The 16,343-nt window shown below is 40.7% G+C and overlaps 1 protein-coding gene across 3 annotated transcripts in view; it reads left to right on the top strand.

Annotated features, from left to right (window-relative positions):
- The first annotated feature begins 4,916 nt into the window (after positions 1-4,916).
- The window catches only part of trpm7 (transient receptor potential cation channel, subfamily M, member 7), a 140,157-nt gene continuing 128,730 nt past the window's right edge, over positions 4,917-16,343 (top strand). For 2 of the 3 annotated variants that reach the window (XM_078530186.1, XM_078530192.1), the window contains exons 1-2: positions 5,011-5,082; positions 11,545-11,577. In XM_078530186.1, the coding sequence (XP_078386312.1) occupies positions 5,080-5,082; positions 11,545-11,577 (36 nt within the window). In that variant the 5' untranslated portion in view covers positions 5,011-5,079. Of the gene's footprint in view, positions 5,083-11,544; positions 11,578-16,343 lie in introns of all 3 variants that reach the window. The other variant, XM_078530188.1, reaches the window with a different exon arrangement.

Here is a 16,343-nt window from a genome sequence, read left to right as displayed (position 1 = left end):
CTGCAAACTGAGGCACAGAATGCCCCCACTTCAACATTCTCTGGTGTGGCAACTTGTGTTATGCAGAGCAACCAGCTCTGTTCTCTGCCCAGCATCTGTGTTGAATTCATGGACTTCAGCCACAGCAAAATTGGGCAATAGATTGGGATGTGCATCTTGTGTGTGGGAGGGTTCTTAGTCACGTTGAGCAAAGTGTACAGTGGTTCTGGAAAGTGCATATTTGCTGATATCTGCCAAGCTTGGGTTCAGAGTCTGATCGGATGTTCCTCACTTGTGGAATATCTTTTCAGAGTCTGATACAAATAATGACGAGGTACTTGACCTGTACCCCACTGTGGAAGAAAGTATTTGGATGTGTACTTGCGTTGCCGTGGCATACAAGGCTATGGGCCTAGTGCTGGAAAATGGGATTAGAATAGTTAGGTAGTTGTTTGACTGCAGACTCGATGGGCTGAAGGGCCTTTTTCTGTGCTGTAGACCTCTATGACTCTAAAGGGGAAAATGGGCAGGTGGAAAAATTTAAATTATGTACTTTGGAATTTTTAGCAGAAAATGGCCTACCTTCTGAATAACAACGAGTGCTGTATATTTTGGAAGAGAGGAGCTGACTCCCCAACACTGTGTTGGTGCCTGTAGCTCGTTGAGCTCCAGACTGTGGAAGTACGGTATTGGGGTTGGCAATAAGCCATGTTGTTTATACAAACAAAGTGTAGAGAAGTTTCCTGATTAAACCTATAGAATGCCATAAGTGCGTACGCCCTCACATCAAGGACATGAAGTGCCCTTGCAGTTAGCCTGCACTGACAGCTGCCACAAAATCATGCCCGATTTAAATGCATCTCTTCTCTCACCTCCAGAGGGGATTAAAACTATGTATTATGTGGCTCCCCCAATGGCACATTTGGTAAGTGCACACAAAGACTATAACCTAATTCTGATTGTTTACATATAGCATAACAACCGAGTAAATATGGTTATTATCTAACAGAGTTCTGAGGCCTCCTCATACACAGCATAATGTCTAGAAGTGTATTTACTGAGCTGTAATCTAATTAAGTGGTTCTGATGTGAACAAAGTACATGACGTCAACAATAACTCGTATAAGCTCTTGATTGTATTAAAACATCCAGGGGAGGTTCACAGAGTTTTGGAAAACAAATGTTTTGATATTGATTCACCGATATTAGGGCAGCTGACAATACCTTGGTCAAGAAGTTTGAAAGAATAACTTTGAGGAGGAAAGCAAGGGAGAGGGGTTTAGGGAAGGAATTCCAGAAGCCGAAGACACAGCCGCTAATGATCAAGCAATTAAAATCAAGGATGCACAAGAAGCCAGAATTGGGGGAGTGCAGAGATCTGAGGGTTATGGGGTTGGAGGAGATGCAGAAATTGGAAGTGGGTGAGACTACGGAGGCTATTGAAAACAAGGATGTAAATGTTTAAATCGAGGCATTGCTTAACCAGGAGCCAGTATAGATCAGCGAGCGTAGGGCTATTCAGTGTGTTCAGATTATGGTCAGCGGTTTATATCTTGTATCTCTGTTTTACATCTATCTGAACCTCAAATTGAGATTACAACTGAGATTGTTCTCTTCTATATAAAATAATTCACCTTGGGATCATCGATTTCTCTTTATTTTCTTGGCAACAGATTCTTTGGAGACTTGTTTGAGCTCACTACAACAATTCATTTAAAATGTTATTTTTGAGGAATATTTATTTAAAATAATTAGGCATGGGTTAATGGTGAGGGAGGGGGTGGTTTGATGGTGGTTCAATAAGAAGGGGATGGGTTGACTGATTTACGTATTGTTGGAAATGTAAATCTCTGCTCTGCTATTAGAAAGGAGAGTGGGATTTTCTCTTTAGCTGTTTGTCTATAATCTACAGGCTTTTAAAAAAACTCATCCTTAATCTAATTGCTACTTGATATCTTGTCTCCTTTTTATGGTGACCTGGATTCTGACCATTCATTTCTCAGTATAAAAGGGAATAGTGGATTATTAATTTAATTTTCAATCATCTTCACATTAACACTAATTAACTTGGAATAAGAACTGGAAATGCACAGACTGGTTAGCATCTGAAAGTAAAATAAAAAAACATTTTCAATAGGACCATTCTTTAAACAGTTGAATGCAAGCTTCCACCTGAAATATTAAATTATCTTTCTTTCATATGCTCATGAATCCACTGTTTCTAGCATTTACATTTCTATCTCCAATTTTCAGTATTGTTTCCTCTCTTAATTGCACAACATTCTCTAGCTACATAGCAAAGCTGATATCTGGGGAGAAAAGGGAACGGCAAACCATTTTTAATTAGGTGTTATAGCAGAGAATTGTAGTGCCATGTATTGAAGCACCAGTACATACAGAAGAGAATGTTAGAAAGCTGAGCTCAGTTCCTTCATTGTTTGGTGTGGCTGAAACCAGCAATCACTGTTCAGTTGTCCCAGACAGACTGCACTTGCTTCCTCACCTCTCCAAAGCTGGCATCATTGGCTGAGGTCAGGTTCTTGAGATATAGTAAGTGCATAACCCAAACAGGCCATGGGGTGGAAAAAGGAGGATTCATACTTTCAAAACTGAAATACAGTGAGGTTTTACTCTGTAGTGGAAAGGGATTTGTGACCAACACAGTAAATGATGATATCTCTTAATCCTTGGGAACCTGCTGTTAAATACAATTACACTGGTGTTTGCAGGAATTGTATTTTTATTTGGGAGATTTTGGTGATTTTTCACTTTTCTATGTGTAGAAAATCAGACTTTATGGCTTTGAAAACTCATGCAAAAACTTTGAAAACAATGTAATACAGCATTATGCCAGGAGCAGAACTAAGTGGGAAAAAATGCTGTGCTTGTTTCAAAATAAGTGCACTGGTGAGCTTCTCTTAAATAAAAACAATGTTGTAAATATTACAGCAGATCTGGCAGCATCTATGGGTGGAGAGGAAAACTAAGTTTACATTTAGAAATTATGCTCTTGTTTCTCATGTTTTCCAGAGGCGTTGAGTGCTTCACTTGAAATGGGGAATGTTTGGACGGGGGAGTGTTAAGAGGTCCAGCATTGACTTAGAAACCATCCAATAGTCTGCATCATTTCCAAATTAGACAAGTAACCCAACCACTGGTTTATGTTAAAAAAAAAATTGAAATGCTCGTTCATGCTTAAATTACCATCTCTTCAGGCAAAATTGTGATGGCTGAAACCTAACTTTTGACACTTCTACTGACCTATATCCTATATTGGCTCACAATCCAGCAAAGCCTCACTTTTTAAGACCATCATCCTTATGTTCAAATCCCTCCATGGCTTTGCCTCTCCCTATCTTTGTAAATTGCTCAACCCGCTGAGATGTGTTCCTCCAAGTGCAGAAATGATGAGCCAAATGGCGGCCTCCTGCGCTGTAACCATTGTGATTCTGTAATATTGCAGGAATAATTACAAAACATTTACAGCACAAAGAGGCCATTTGGCCCAGCTGAGCCAGATGTATTTATACTCCACACAAACCACCATACAATCGACTCCGGTCTGTCCACAAGCATGACCCAGACCTCCCTGTCGCTTGCCATTTCAACACACCACCCTGCTCTCATGCCCACATGTCCGTCCTTGGCCTGCTGCAATGTTCCAGTGAAGCTCAATGCAAACTGGAGGAACAGCACCTCATCTTCCGAATGGGCACTTTACAGCCTTCTAGAATTAAACATGGAGTTCAACAACTTCAGATCATGAACTCTCTCCTCCATCCCCACCCCCTTTCCGATCCCCCTTTTTCCAATAATTTATATATTTTTAATGTTTTTTATATATATTTTTCTTTTCCCACTTATTTCTATTATTTTTACATTTATTTCCATCCATTGTTTTATCTCCACCTTTTAGCCTATTTTGATCTCCCCCCCCCCCCCCCACACACCCCACACTAGGGCTATCTGTCCCTTGCTCGTCCTGCTTTCTACCCTTAATGTCCCCATTAGCACATTCCTTGGATAATATCACCACCGTCAACACCCCTTTGTCCTTTTGTCTGTGACATCTTTGGCAGTCTCTTCTTTGCCTCCACCTATCACTGACCCTCTATCCAGCTCTACCTGTCCCACCCCCCCTTAAACCAGTTTATATTTCACCTCATTTCTATTTTTCCTTAGTTCTGTTGAAGAGTCACATGGACTCGAAACGTTAACTGTGTTCCTCTCCGTGGACGCTGTCAGACCTGAGTTTTTCCAGCTATTTTTGTTTTTGTTACAATCGAGTTACTTCTTCCTCGCTCTCTATTCCCCATCATTCATCTATACATTAATCTAGCCTGGACTTTATCCTAATCTCCACTTCATCCATTCCATGTGGCATGGGTTCCACATTCTCACCACTCTGGCTGTGAAGCTATTCTTCCAAATATCTGCAGTTCTTCTGTTGGTGACTCCTATTTTTATCCCTGGTCCTGCACTCAGTCAGCGCAAACACTAAATACATCCACCTAATGGAACCATTTCATCATGTTGAGGTTAGAGGGTGGGAAGGTTTGGAGGGGAATGAATGGGGTTCGCGGGGGGGCGGGGGGCGGGGTCCCGGGTCCCCCGACACTTTGTTGCCAGCAGTTTGGTAACATTCCTCCTCTCAGCCAATGACAGACAACCTGCCCCTCGTGCCAGTCCTGCGCAAACACCATGTGACAGGCAGCTGCACAAATAAGGGAGTGACTTTGCCTCACGTGATCCGCGCCGCGCTGCTGACCACGCCCCTTGCCGTGATGACGCTCATTGCGGGGGCGGGGAGTCTTAATATTCCGACTCCACCCAACCCGCGTTGGCACCAATGGAAATGCGCCCCTCCGGCACCACCCCCCCACTCTGGCCCCGCCCCCTCACGCGCCTGTCACATGATGCGTGTAGGCCGCAGCCTCAGTCGGAGTGGCCCAGCTATGAGAGAAGCTGCAGCCGGTGCTGGCCCCGCGGCACTGGCTCTCTGCACGCCCACCGCCCCCGGCTCCCCAGCGCCGCCCGCTCCGCCTGCACGTCCATGGCTCAGGGCCACGCGGAGCGTCTCCAGCCTCATCCGTGAAGAGAATGGTAGGTGTCCGGGGAGCCGCGGCCAGTCACAGCGCCGGGGGCAGCCTCTTACCCGAACACGGGGCGGCCGGCCGGCGAGGCCGGGGTCGAACGTTCCTCAGTAACCATGGTGACTGTCTCCTCAGTGAGAATCCCCTGGGAATCGGTCACAGCCGCTCCGGGGGTGGGCGGGTGGGGGGCCCTGTTCCACCACATGTTCCATCCTGACCGGGGGATGCCCGTCCCACCTCCCTGGTAACTGCCTGTCCCCCCCCTGCCGGGGTCGGCTAAATGTCGGGAGGATCACTCCTCTCCTGCCAATCTTTGTATCGTTGTCAACTGATTGCACTTCTCTCCTGGCCACTGTTTTAGGTCGAACCAGTTGCCTATGGTCTAAAATCCCATTGATCAAGCCTGGCTTGTACCCCAGAACCCCTCTATTGGCAAGGGAGCCTAATTACCCCCCTGTTACATCGCTCATCCTTGTCTTTGCTGGTCCTATCCACAACTAAAATTCTTACCCTGGACTCAGCAGCCCACTGGTTTGGCACCGCATCCACCCCCGACGCACAGTGGCAGCAGTGTGTGTACTATCGACAAGATGCACTGCAGCAACTCACCAGTGCTCCTTAGACAGCACCTTCCAAACCCGTGACCTCTACCCACCTAGAAGGACAAGGGCAGCAGACACATGGGAACATCATCACCTGGAAGTTCCCCTCCAAGTCACTCACCATCCAGACTTGGAAATATATCGGCCGTTCCTTCATTGTCACTGGGTCTAAATCCTGGAACACCCTCCCTAACAGCACTGTGGGTGTACCTACACCACATGGACTGCAGCGGTTCAAGAAGGCAGCTCACCACCACCTTCTCGAGGGCAATTAGGGATGGTCAATAAATGCTGGCGCAGCCAGTAACCCACATCTATGAATCAACAAATTAAAAAAAAACTATGCCTTTTATCTCCACATTGAACTATTCCAGTGCTGTTTTGGCTGTCCTTCACCTTCTGCAAACTTCAGCGTGTTTGAAACTCTCTTGGACCGATTTCGGTCATCTACTCCCCACATGCTGGAATTCCTTGCACTTAGCACTCCACCTCTGCGTTTCTGCCTTCACATTTAAAACCCACCTCTTTGATCAAGCGTCTGATTATCTCTGAATGTCTCCTTTGTCTCAGTGTCTTAACCTGTCATTCCAGCTCCATGTAATATCACAGAACATTTTTCTACATTGTGTTGTATAACTTTATGTTGTTATAGTAACGGTCACCCTAGAGTTTAATTCCATGTCAATAAGTAAGCAGTACATCTTCACTCAGTTGTAGTGATAATCTGACTTTACAGAAAAGTAACGATCCTACCTTAACACAGCTGAGTACGAATTGTGGCACAGCTCAGTATCAAACTCGTCGTAGTCATTAAGGAGCTGAGTAGAGGGTGTAGTAGCTGGGGTGGGAGTGGGGGGGGTGGGGGCAGGGGAGGGTGGGGTTGGTTTATGGTGTTGGCCCAGTAACCCAGGCATTGAGTTCAAATCAAAGTTGTGGAATTCAGTTCAGTAAATCTGGTTATTTACGATTTCCTGAAATTGACCATGAAAGCTGCTGAATTGTATAAAAATCCAACAGGTAAATAAATCTCCCACTTTGACTTGGTCTTGCCTTCAGTGACTATGTGATTGAGTCAATGATCCTTGAACAATAATTGACCACACCTTAAAACTAACTTTTAAAAAATATAATCTTAATACATTGTAAAAGTGCTGATCATATGGTTAGTACAAGCTGAATGCATCAATGAATAGTAATGGTCATTATAAAGGTTGATAAAATATTGCTCTGTAGTAATATCACTGTATCTCATAGAGCTTGGTTGAGCACAGTGTCACTGAGTGCTACTTATTGTACCACTTGATGACATTGAGTAATGCTTATTGGAGTATAGTACCATGAAACGCAAACACAGTATGCAGGCAATGAGGGTGATAAAAGCAAAAGTGGGGCCTTTGAATATTTTTAAGGCAGAGGTAGATAGATTCTTGTTAGGCAAGGGAATCAAAGGTTATCGGGGTTAGATGGGAATGTGGAAATCGGAATACAAGATCATCAGCCATGATCTTATTGAATGGCAGAGTGGGCTCGAGGGGCTGAATGGCATACTCCTGTTCCTATTTATGTTATTACAGTGCATGTCATGATTCTAGTGGTTATTATTGCCTAGTTGCCTTGGAGTTTATTAAATTGAGAGCTAATGCTGAATCTTTATTACTAAAAACTGTAATTGGTGTTTTTAGTTTCTTGGGAATGAATTATTCAATACCATGATTATTGTCACCACTAAAATTTGTTTGGGAAAAATAAGATCATGAATAATCAAAGTTTTAAATAAAAAGAAAAAATGTTGGAAGTTTATGGTTGGTCTAGCATTATTTGAAAGAGAAAAATAGGATTATACCTAGAGCTTGCATTTATCTAATGCTTTGAATTAGAAACATGTCCCATACTGTTTCAGAACAGATATCAAACAGAGAGAGAGATTTAGGCGGTGGGGGGGTAACCGAAAGCTTCTTCAGAATTGGATTTTAAAAAGGGTCTTGCATCTTGATGAAAGGAATGTCCAGAGATTGGGACCTGGTGTGAAACTTATACAGCCAGTGGTGGAGTGAAGGCAGTGGAAAGAATGATGAATTTTAGAGGTTACAGATGGTGGGTGCGAGTCTGGGAACAGAGTTAAACACGGGTTGAAATGTTTTAATTTGTAGCATTGCCAGCCTGGCTACCGGTGTCCTGTCAGTGAGGATAGGACAGGTGGCAAGTAGTGAGCGATCATAACTTGGTATGAGATAGCATTACGAGGAGGAGAGTTTTACAATGAATTTAAGTCTACAGGATGAGTGTCTGACTGGCAAATACTGGCGGAATCTTCAGGTAACAAAGCCTGGCTTTGTGATTTCAAAGTAGATGGGCAGTGACAGACATTATTAGAGAAAGAAGTGGTCAGTCCTTGTGATGGAGAGGATAATATAACCTATTTAATGGAACTCCATCCAAAATATTAAATATCTTTTTATTTCTGTTGTTCAATTTGTGAATTTTCTGCGCCTCCCATGTGCTTTTAATTACAACTTGACCTGTATTTATCACTGGTTAATCACGGAGTAATCAATGATTATTACTGTCCTTCAGAGTGGTGAAAGCTTAATGCCATTGAGAATAATAGAATAATTGCAGGTGTTAATCTGGCAGTCTGAAATGTCACTAATCACTGCTTAATCTGAAAAATATTAAGAAATATAACTAAGTCATAAATACAATACTGAAGAACTGAGGAATACTCTATTAAAATTTAAGATGGTGTCTTATGTGAGGCTGGATTTGAAGGAAGAAGGTTAGTTTATAATGCTGAGAGAAACGCTGATTCAAGGGTTTTAACTTTACACCTGTATAGTTGACACCCTGTGGTGTCTCAGAATGCCTGTTGTTAAAGTTGCCCATTTAGCCACATGAGGGAATGTGATGCCTTACTCATTTCAGTGTTTAATCTAATTTTCAGGAGGGGAGAACAATATTTCTGATTAGAGTAAGGATAAATCTAAAGAGTTTCTCACACTTTAAACTCGTAATGTGGAAGGGACTGTAAAGTTGGTAGATGGGAAAGAAATCCTTACCCTCTTAAATTGCATTTATGTAGCACCTTTAATGTAGAAGGATGTCCTGAGGTGTTTCATGGAAACTTAATCACATACAAATAGATTTCAAGCCAAAGGAGAAAATGTTTGGGAAGATTTCAAAACGCTTGGTCAGAGGCGGGTTTTTTAAAAGGAAGAGGGAGGCGGAGAAGAGTGATTTAGGCAAGGAATTCCAGAAGTTAGACAGCCTCCAATGGTGTGTTGAAGGGTGGGATGGATGTACAAGGCAGTCTCATAAATGGGAATTTTTGGTGTGGCTGTGGGACTGAAGGAGGTTGGAGATAGAGAATGAAGAGATGCATGCGCTCTTCTAACCTATTACAGTGGTACATGTATTATTCCTACTGAATATTAAACTCCTGCTACTGTAAAGAAACAAATCAAAGTAAATTGCTGGTAAATAGAGAAGTTGTTTAATCTCGGCGGTTTGGAAATGAACTTTTGCCACTACAAGCAGGTTAAATTCTTTGAGCTGTAGAAAATGGTCACCAATGGCTCAACTGTTCCCTTCCTCCATAATGAATCTGCTTGTACAAAATAGCTTAAAAAGTTTGAGTAGTGAAAGTGAATTAAAATATTAGGTCCTAGTATAATTTCAATTATTGCATTTTTAATAAAAATTAACAGTACAAAGAATTAATTTAAATTCAGTATATTTTTCTTATCCCTTTCTGATGTGGGCGCAGCAGGATGTGGGTTCATGCCTGCAGTTTCTCTTGTATGTAGAGATGCTGACAGAGTGGCAAATGCAGATATTAATCGGGGAATTGCTATTGTGCACTTCCTAGTGGCTGGTGGAAAAGGTGGGCATGCTCCCTGATCTATTTCCTTTCTTGGTTATGGAATGTTGTTGTCATAGATTCAAAGGGAAGAAACCAAATACTACTTAAAGTGAGTACATACAACCAGGGATTGGCCAGACAGTGGGAGGAAGCTAGATTAACCTCAGAACAGTGAGTCAGTCATCCAGTCTGTTTGAATGCCTGTCTTAAATTAATTCAGCAAACTCAATACCTCATCTGCATCAGTAGTTCACATGCCTTGTATAAAAGAGCAACAATAAACAAGGATTGAGGAGGAAATGAGAGCCATAATTTCACTTTTTTAATAAAAATTCAAAGTTTATGATTAACTTTCCTCTTCAACTTTCCTATAAACAAGGCAGTGAATTGGAAGAAGACAAAAAATAATTATTCTTTTTCATCTTACATAAAAAGAATATGATGGCAATTCTCACCTCTGTCTCTGCTGCTCAGCTTGTTCTTGCAATTGTGAATGGTTGAGTGATAGCCATTGTTTGTGTTCTGTGCTATTTCTCTTGCTCTTTGTAAAGTCTGCTTTTGGACAATGGGCACAAGTCAAGTCCAGCAATTGGTAAGCACAAACCTGAATTCAACATACAAACAATCCAGAAACTCCTCCTGTTATCTGATTTGATGTCTCACCAAGGTCTGCTTTATAATTAGTTTCCATATTTTGGTATAAAACTTGGGGCTTGTAAAGTTTACAGATCAATCCAGCTGTGTTCCTAGGTGTTTGTGAGATATTATATTGAAATGCTGTGACATAGTTTTCTTGCTATTTATTACATAAGTTGACACAACTTGCTCATGCTCCTATTTATTTTTTCCTTTAGCAAAAACAATTGCTGATATATTTTAATATAGAAGTGGTATTTTATGTAATTTCAGCTCACTCAAGCTGGTTTGAATGAAAGTATAACATGAGTGCACTATAAATGGATAAACTTCAAAGCAAGTTCATGTGAAAAGAGTTTACAGACTCAGCATCCCTTTTTCCCAGTTTGTGTTAAAATAGTTGGGTTGCGTAAATCTGCTAACTTGCTGATGATAGGTTTTTTCCCCTTTAAATTATTGTTTATAAAGTCTATCTGTGGGGCAGGGTTGACAATTTTGTTATTTTGATTTGTAATTGTAGTGCAGTTTGACATGATTGTGGCACATTAAGGATGATTATAATTTTCTCAGCCCAGTGACTCATTTTTGGAGGCAGCCTTACGTATTTGCTTTTATTTAGAATTGAAAACTATTAAGAATTTATATAGCACAGAAAGTCCTGTTTCAGGACAGATGGTAAGCGGGTGACATCCGAAGAGCTCTTGAAATCATCCATTCTGCTTTTGTTTTAAATAATCCGTGTTGATTAAGAATAGCCACAAGGGTAATCAGATAAATGTAGATCTGCATTAATGATGAGAAGTTAGTTTTCAAAAAAAAAAACACGTTGGATAATTCAGTTTTAATGAGCAGTGGTGATTTCTCTGGAGAAACAAGTCAGTGAAGACCTGAACTGAAGTAATTTAAGCTTGGAGTTTATTTCAAATGGCCATGATTGTAAGTGAATGCAACATACTAAAGTAATCTGATTTTTAGTTGTTTTGCAGATGCTCAGAACTCCAACTTATGTGCAAACCTTGTGTTGGATTGAGTTCTTAATGTAAATGGTTTTTAAGTTTACCTGGCTTAATACTGAATCATTGGCTAACAGTGGTGTGATTCACTTAAGTATTTTAGATTTTAATTTGTTGGAGAATCCACAGTGGGTGTTAAAGTATTGTGACTACTGGAGGCTTGTTGTAAAAATGTTTTAAAGTAATTTAAATTTTAAAATTCATAACTCTTGCATCCACTTGTAACTAAAGGTGGAAGGTACTTAATACAATTGCATGTGATTTCAAAAGTTAAAATTTTAGATATTAATCTAACTTTGCTCAACTGTTGGTGCTTTATTTTTTAATCCCATTTACACTTATTTATTTTTCCCCACCTGCAGTTCCAGTTCCCCTTGCAGACTGAGCTGGAAGAGGTATGGTGAAACTGCCATCTATACAATCCTAATAGAAGCTGACTCCTTGATGTCCTGATATGTGCATATTTTGAAGTAGTCCCAGTTTTTTCTTTACTGTTAGTTGTAGGGTAGTCAGTCTTATTGCCACTAAGAAATAATACAGCAGTTCTGGTTTTCCATAAATTTTGTGGCTGTCATGCTATATATATATATATATATATATATATTAGACATCCCACAGCATATATATATATATATATATATATATATATGCTGTGGGATGTCTAATCAGCAGATCGAATGACCATTTGCATGGTGGGAATGTGTGTCCTTTTCTTATATTGTGATAACTTCTGTTTGTGAAGCATTTTGTTTATGTTTTGAAGTTGGACCATTTTGGTTGTATGTCTCCTTGAGCAACAGTGACAGCCTTGTTTAGATCCATAGAATTAAGATTTCGGTACAACATTGTAGGTTACTTCATATTACAGTTTATCAACTTGGTTTGTTGTCTCCACATTAAGATGAACATAAATATTTAGCTTTAGAAATAATGTTAGAGAAAAAATTGCAATAATATAGGCCATTATGTAAGCACTTTGAGCTTCAAAGTAATGGTCCTTTGCTCTGTGTAGCAAATGAGTAGCCTGTCATTTTCCTTATATGCTCTGAAGAAGGGTCATACGGACTCGATTTTAACTCTGTTTCTCTCTCCACTGCTAGACCTGAGTTTTTCTAGCATTTTCTGGTTTTTTTTTCAGATTTCCAGCATCTGCAGTATTTTGCTTTTTCCTTATGCTTTGATGTGATGCTAATTAGCTAATAATCCTGTGTGGTTGTGAAAATTTTAAGTTAGTATACAAGAGAGTCGTTTTGTAAATCGTAGTATGGTTGGCCAGTACGTGGCTATTCTGCTGCAATTTAGTAGTGGCACTTCACACAGACCCTTGTTCACATGTTCCTGTACCAAATCCAAGGAGAGAGTTGATGTTGCTGCTTCAGGCATTGGACGATGAATTGTGGCTTGTGTGGGACTCGTCTACAGAAGTGATGGGATATATCCCAAAACCCATTATTGTAAAGGAAGCACCATTACTGCTTTGAAAGGCTTAGTGCAAATGTACGAAGGTCATTCATTTTAGCTTTGGTACCTTACAGCTGAAACTCAGTTTTAAAAGTGTGTGTAAGGTCGTGACCTTTGGATCATTGCTAATTGGTATATGTTTGTTTTGATTAGGTATGATGGATTAAATTAAATGAATTTTACTCCACCTTAGAACTCATTAGGCCATTTAACAAGTGCCTGCCTGTCTTCGGGGATAAGAGCTGAATGGAGGAAGAGATTTGTAAAATCAGCGTACACTGATTTTCTCTGTTAGATGGTTGCCATAGGATTGTATTTTGTTAGTAAGCTGTCTCAGTGGAATGCTGGGATGGATGCACCCGAGCTTGGAAATTAATTGTAAAAGGCTGTCTTGGTTTTAAGACTTTGATCCCTAGTCATTTTAAAATTTACCTTTAGTAACTTGCGCATACAGTAATTATTGTAAAAGTTGTTAATTGTTGTAAAGTTTGTTTTGTTAAGGCTCTAGCTAACAACATCATTAACATCTACTTTTCTTTATATATTAGTGACCCTAGGCTTGGGTATATAGGGCACAATGTTAAAATTCGCAGATGGCACAAAACTTGGAACTATTGTGAATTATGTGGAGGATAATGTTAATTTTCAGAAGGATATAGGTTGGTGGAATGGACAGAGAGATAGCAGATGAAATTTAATGCAGAGAAATGTGAGTAATCATTTGGTAGAAAGAAGGCGGAGAAACAATATAAAACAAAGGGTACAATACTAAGCAGAGGGACCTGGTGGTATGTGTGCACAAATCATTGAAAGTCACAGGGCAGGTTGAGAATATGGTTAATAAAGCATGTGGGATCCAGGGCTTTATAAACATGCAAAAGAGTACAAAAGCAAGGAAGTTATGATAAAAGAAAAATACTGCGGATGCTGGAAACCTGAAATAAAAACAGAAAATGCTGGAAAAACTCAGCAGGTTCGGCAACATCTGTAGAAAGAGAAACAGGGTTAAAGTTTTGAGCCTGTATGACTTTTCATCAGAGCTCTGAAGAGTCACATTGGACTTGACGTTAACTCTGTTGCTCTCTGAAGTTATGATAAACCTGTTTTTTGACAAAAAAACCACTGGTTCGGCCTCAGCTGGAGTATTGCGTCCAGCTCTGGGCACCACATTTTAGGAAGGATGTGAAGGCTTTAGAGAGAGCACAGAAAAGATTCACGAGAATGGTTCCAGGGATGAGGAACTTCAGTTATGTGGCTAGATTGGAGAAGCTGGGACTGTTTTCCTTGGAGAAGAGAAGGTTGAGAGATTTAAGAGGTATCCAAAATCATGAAGGGACTGTACAGAGTAAATAGGAAGCAACTGTTCCCACTGGTGGAAGGATCACAAACCAGAGGACAATGATTTAAGATATTTTGTAAAAGAATGAAAGATGCAGTGAGTGATTAGGATCTGGATTACACAGCCTGAAAGCATGGTGGAAGCGGATTCAGTTGTGGTTTTCAGATAATAATTCAATTTTCTCCTGAAGAGAAATTCCAGGGCCAAGGAGAAAGGCAGAAAATGGGATTAGCTGAGCTGCTCTTAGAGAACCAGCACTGACATGATGGACACCATCTGTGCTGTAACCATTCTGATTCTGTAGGAGGTTAGTTATTAATTGGGGCATGTTATATGAATCTGGCTGATGCAGGTTCTTTTAAATAATAACTGAATGAGCATTGAGCCTTGTTAGAGATGAGGAGAAACATTTTCTGAGGGTTGTGTGACTTTGGAACTCTTTACCTCAGGAGGAGGTGGAAGCGGGGTCATTGAATGTTTTGAAGGCGGAGGTAGACAGATTCTTAGGCAAGGGAATCAGAGGTTATCAGGGGTAGATGGGAATGTGGAATTTGAAACACAAACAGATCAGGCATGATCTTAATGAGTGGCGGAGCAGGCTCGAGGGGCCGAATGGCCTACTTTCTTCGTATGTTCGTTTGTATGTTTGTCACTAGTAAAGTTTTCTTTCAATGAGTCTCTTTTTATTTGGCTACACTTCAGAGTATGATTTCCCACTTTTACAATGCTCTCACTGGGCATATATTTGGAATATTAATTCCACTAAATTATAGATAAAATTGCATTCAACGTAATATATTTTCACGTTGATATGTTTCTGTACCATGTTTCTTATTAATTATCAGATTGCTTCTGCAATTACCAGCAGTGATAGATCTGTAACCACCAATACATTAACCTGGTTATATAGGTTAAAATGCTCTCTGACACAACACAAGCATCCCAGTACGAAGCTTATAATTGGAGCATTAGTTGTTTTTCCGCAATTCTAATGGACATGGTATGAAAAATCATGTCTCCCATTATAATTTTCCTGACACCATGAGTGTAATTGATAAATATATACAGAGCAATGTATATGCATACTGATGATGAACCCTCAAAGGATTGATCCAAGTTCAATATGTATGAAGGTACAATGGCTTCAATTATTCTTGAACATGTCATTGCCTCCCAAATCCATGCCTGTTTTTTCCAGAACTCCATGTTTGAATTCCCCAGATTAGGTTCTACCCTGCCACAGTCTCAAAACTGCTCTTACAAAGGCCACAAATGATATCCCATGTAACTGTGACAAAGGTAAACTAGACCTTGTTCTTCTTGACCTGTTTTGGAGCCTGTGACATGGTTGACCCCACCATCCACCTCTAGCACTTCTTCACTGTCATCCAGTTGGGTGGGTCTGCACTTGCCTGGCTCTGATCTTATCTATTTAATCATCGCCAGCAATACTCTTGCACTGTTACCTCCGCTGGCCCCCTCCTATTTTTAATCTACATGCTGTCTCTCGGCAATATCTTCTGAAAACACAGGATTCACATTAACACTGATAACACCCAGCTCTGCCTCACCATCACTTTTCTCAACTGCTCCACTGTTGTTAAGTTAGCAACATGCTTGCCTGACTGGACGAGCAGAAATTTCCTCCAGCTAAACATTGCGAAGACCAAAGACCAAATGTCTTTGGTCATTGCTACAAACTCTGTTCTCTAGCTACAGACTCAACCCCTCTCCCTGGCAACTGAGCTGAGGCCTTACCAGACTGCTTGCAATCTTGGTGTCATATTTGATCACAAATCATATAATCGTAGAAGGGTTATAGCACAGGAGGATGAGGCTATTTGCCCTGTAGTGTCTGTGTCCACTCTCTCAGAATAACTCGGCAAGTCCCATTCCCCTGCTCTTTCTCTGGTGTCTTGTAATTTTTTTCTCTCTTCAGGTGCTTATCCAATTCTCTTTTGGAAGCCGTGGTTGAATCTGCCTTCGCTGCGCACTCTGGAAATACGTTCTGGATTCAAACAGCTTGCTGCGTGTTTTTTTTTTAAAAAGTTTTTCCTCGTCGCCATCGGTTCTTTACCTTGAGTCAGTATCCTTTGGCTCTCAATACTTTGACCAATGGGAACAGGTTTCTCTCTACTACTTTGTCTAGACCACTCATGATTTTGAACATTTGCTGAAATCTCAACCATCTATTCCACAAGGACAAAACCCAAGCTTCACCAGTCTTTATGTAATTCAAGTCCCTCATCTCTGGAGCCATTCTCATAAATCCTTTCTGCATCCTCTCTAGCCTGAACAAGCGTGGTGCCCAGAATTGGGCACAATACTTCAGTTGCAGCCAAACCAGTCTTTTAAATGGGA

This window comes from Cetorhinus maximus, chromosome 26 (assembly GCF_964194155.1).
Source record: "Cetorhinus maximus chromosome 26, sCetMax3.hap1.1, whole genome shotgun sequence".
NCBI lineage: Eukaryota > Metazoa > Chordata > Chondrichthyes > Lamniformes > Cetorhinidae > Cetorhinus > Cetorhinus maximus.
The sequence above is the reverse complement of the archived record's forward strand: the minus strand, read 5'-3'. Positions and strand labels throughout refer to the sequence as shown.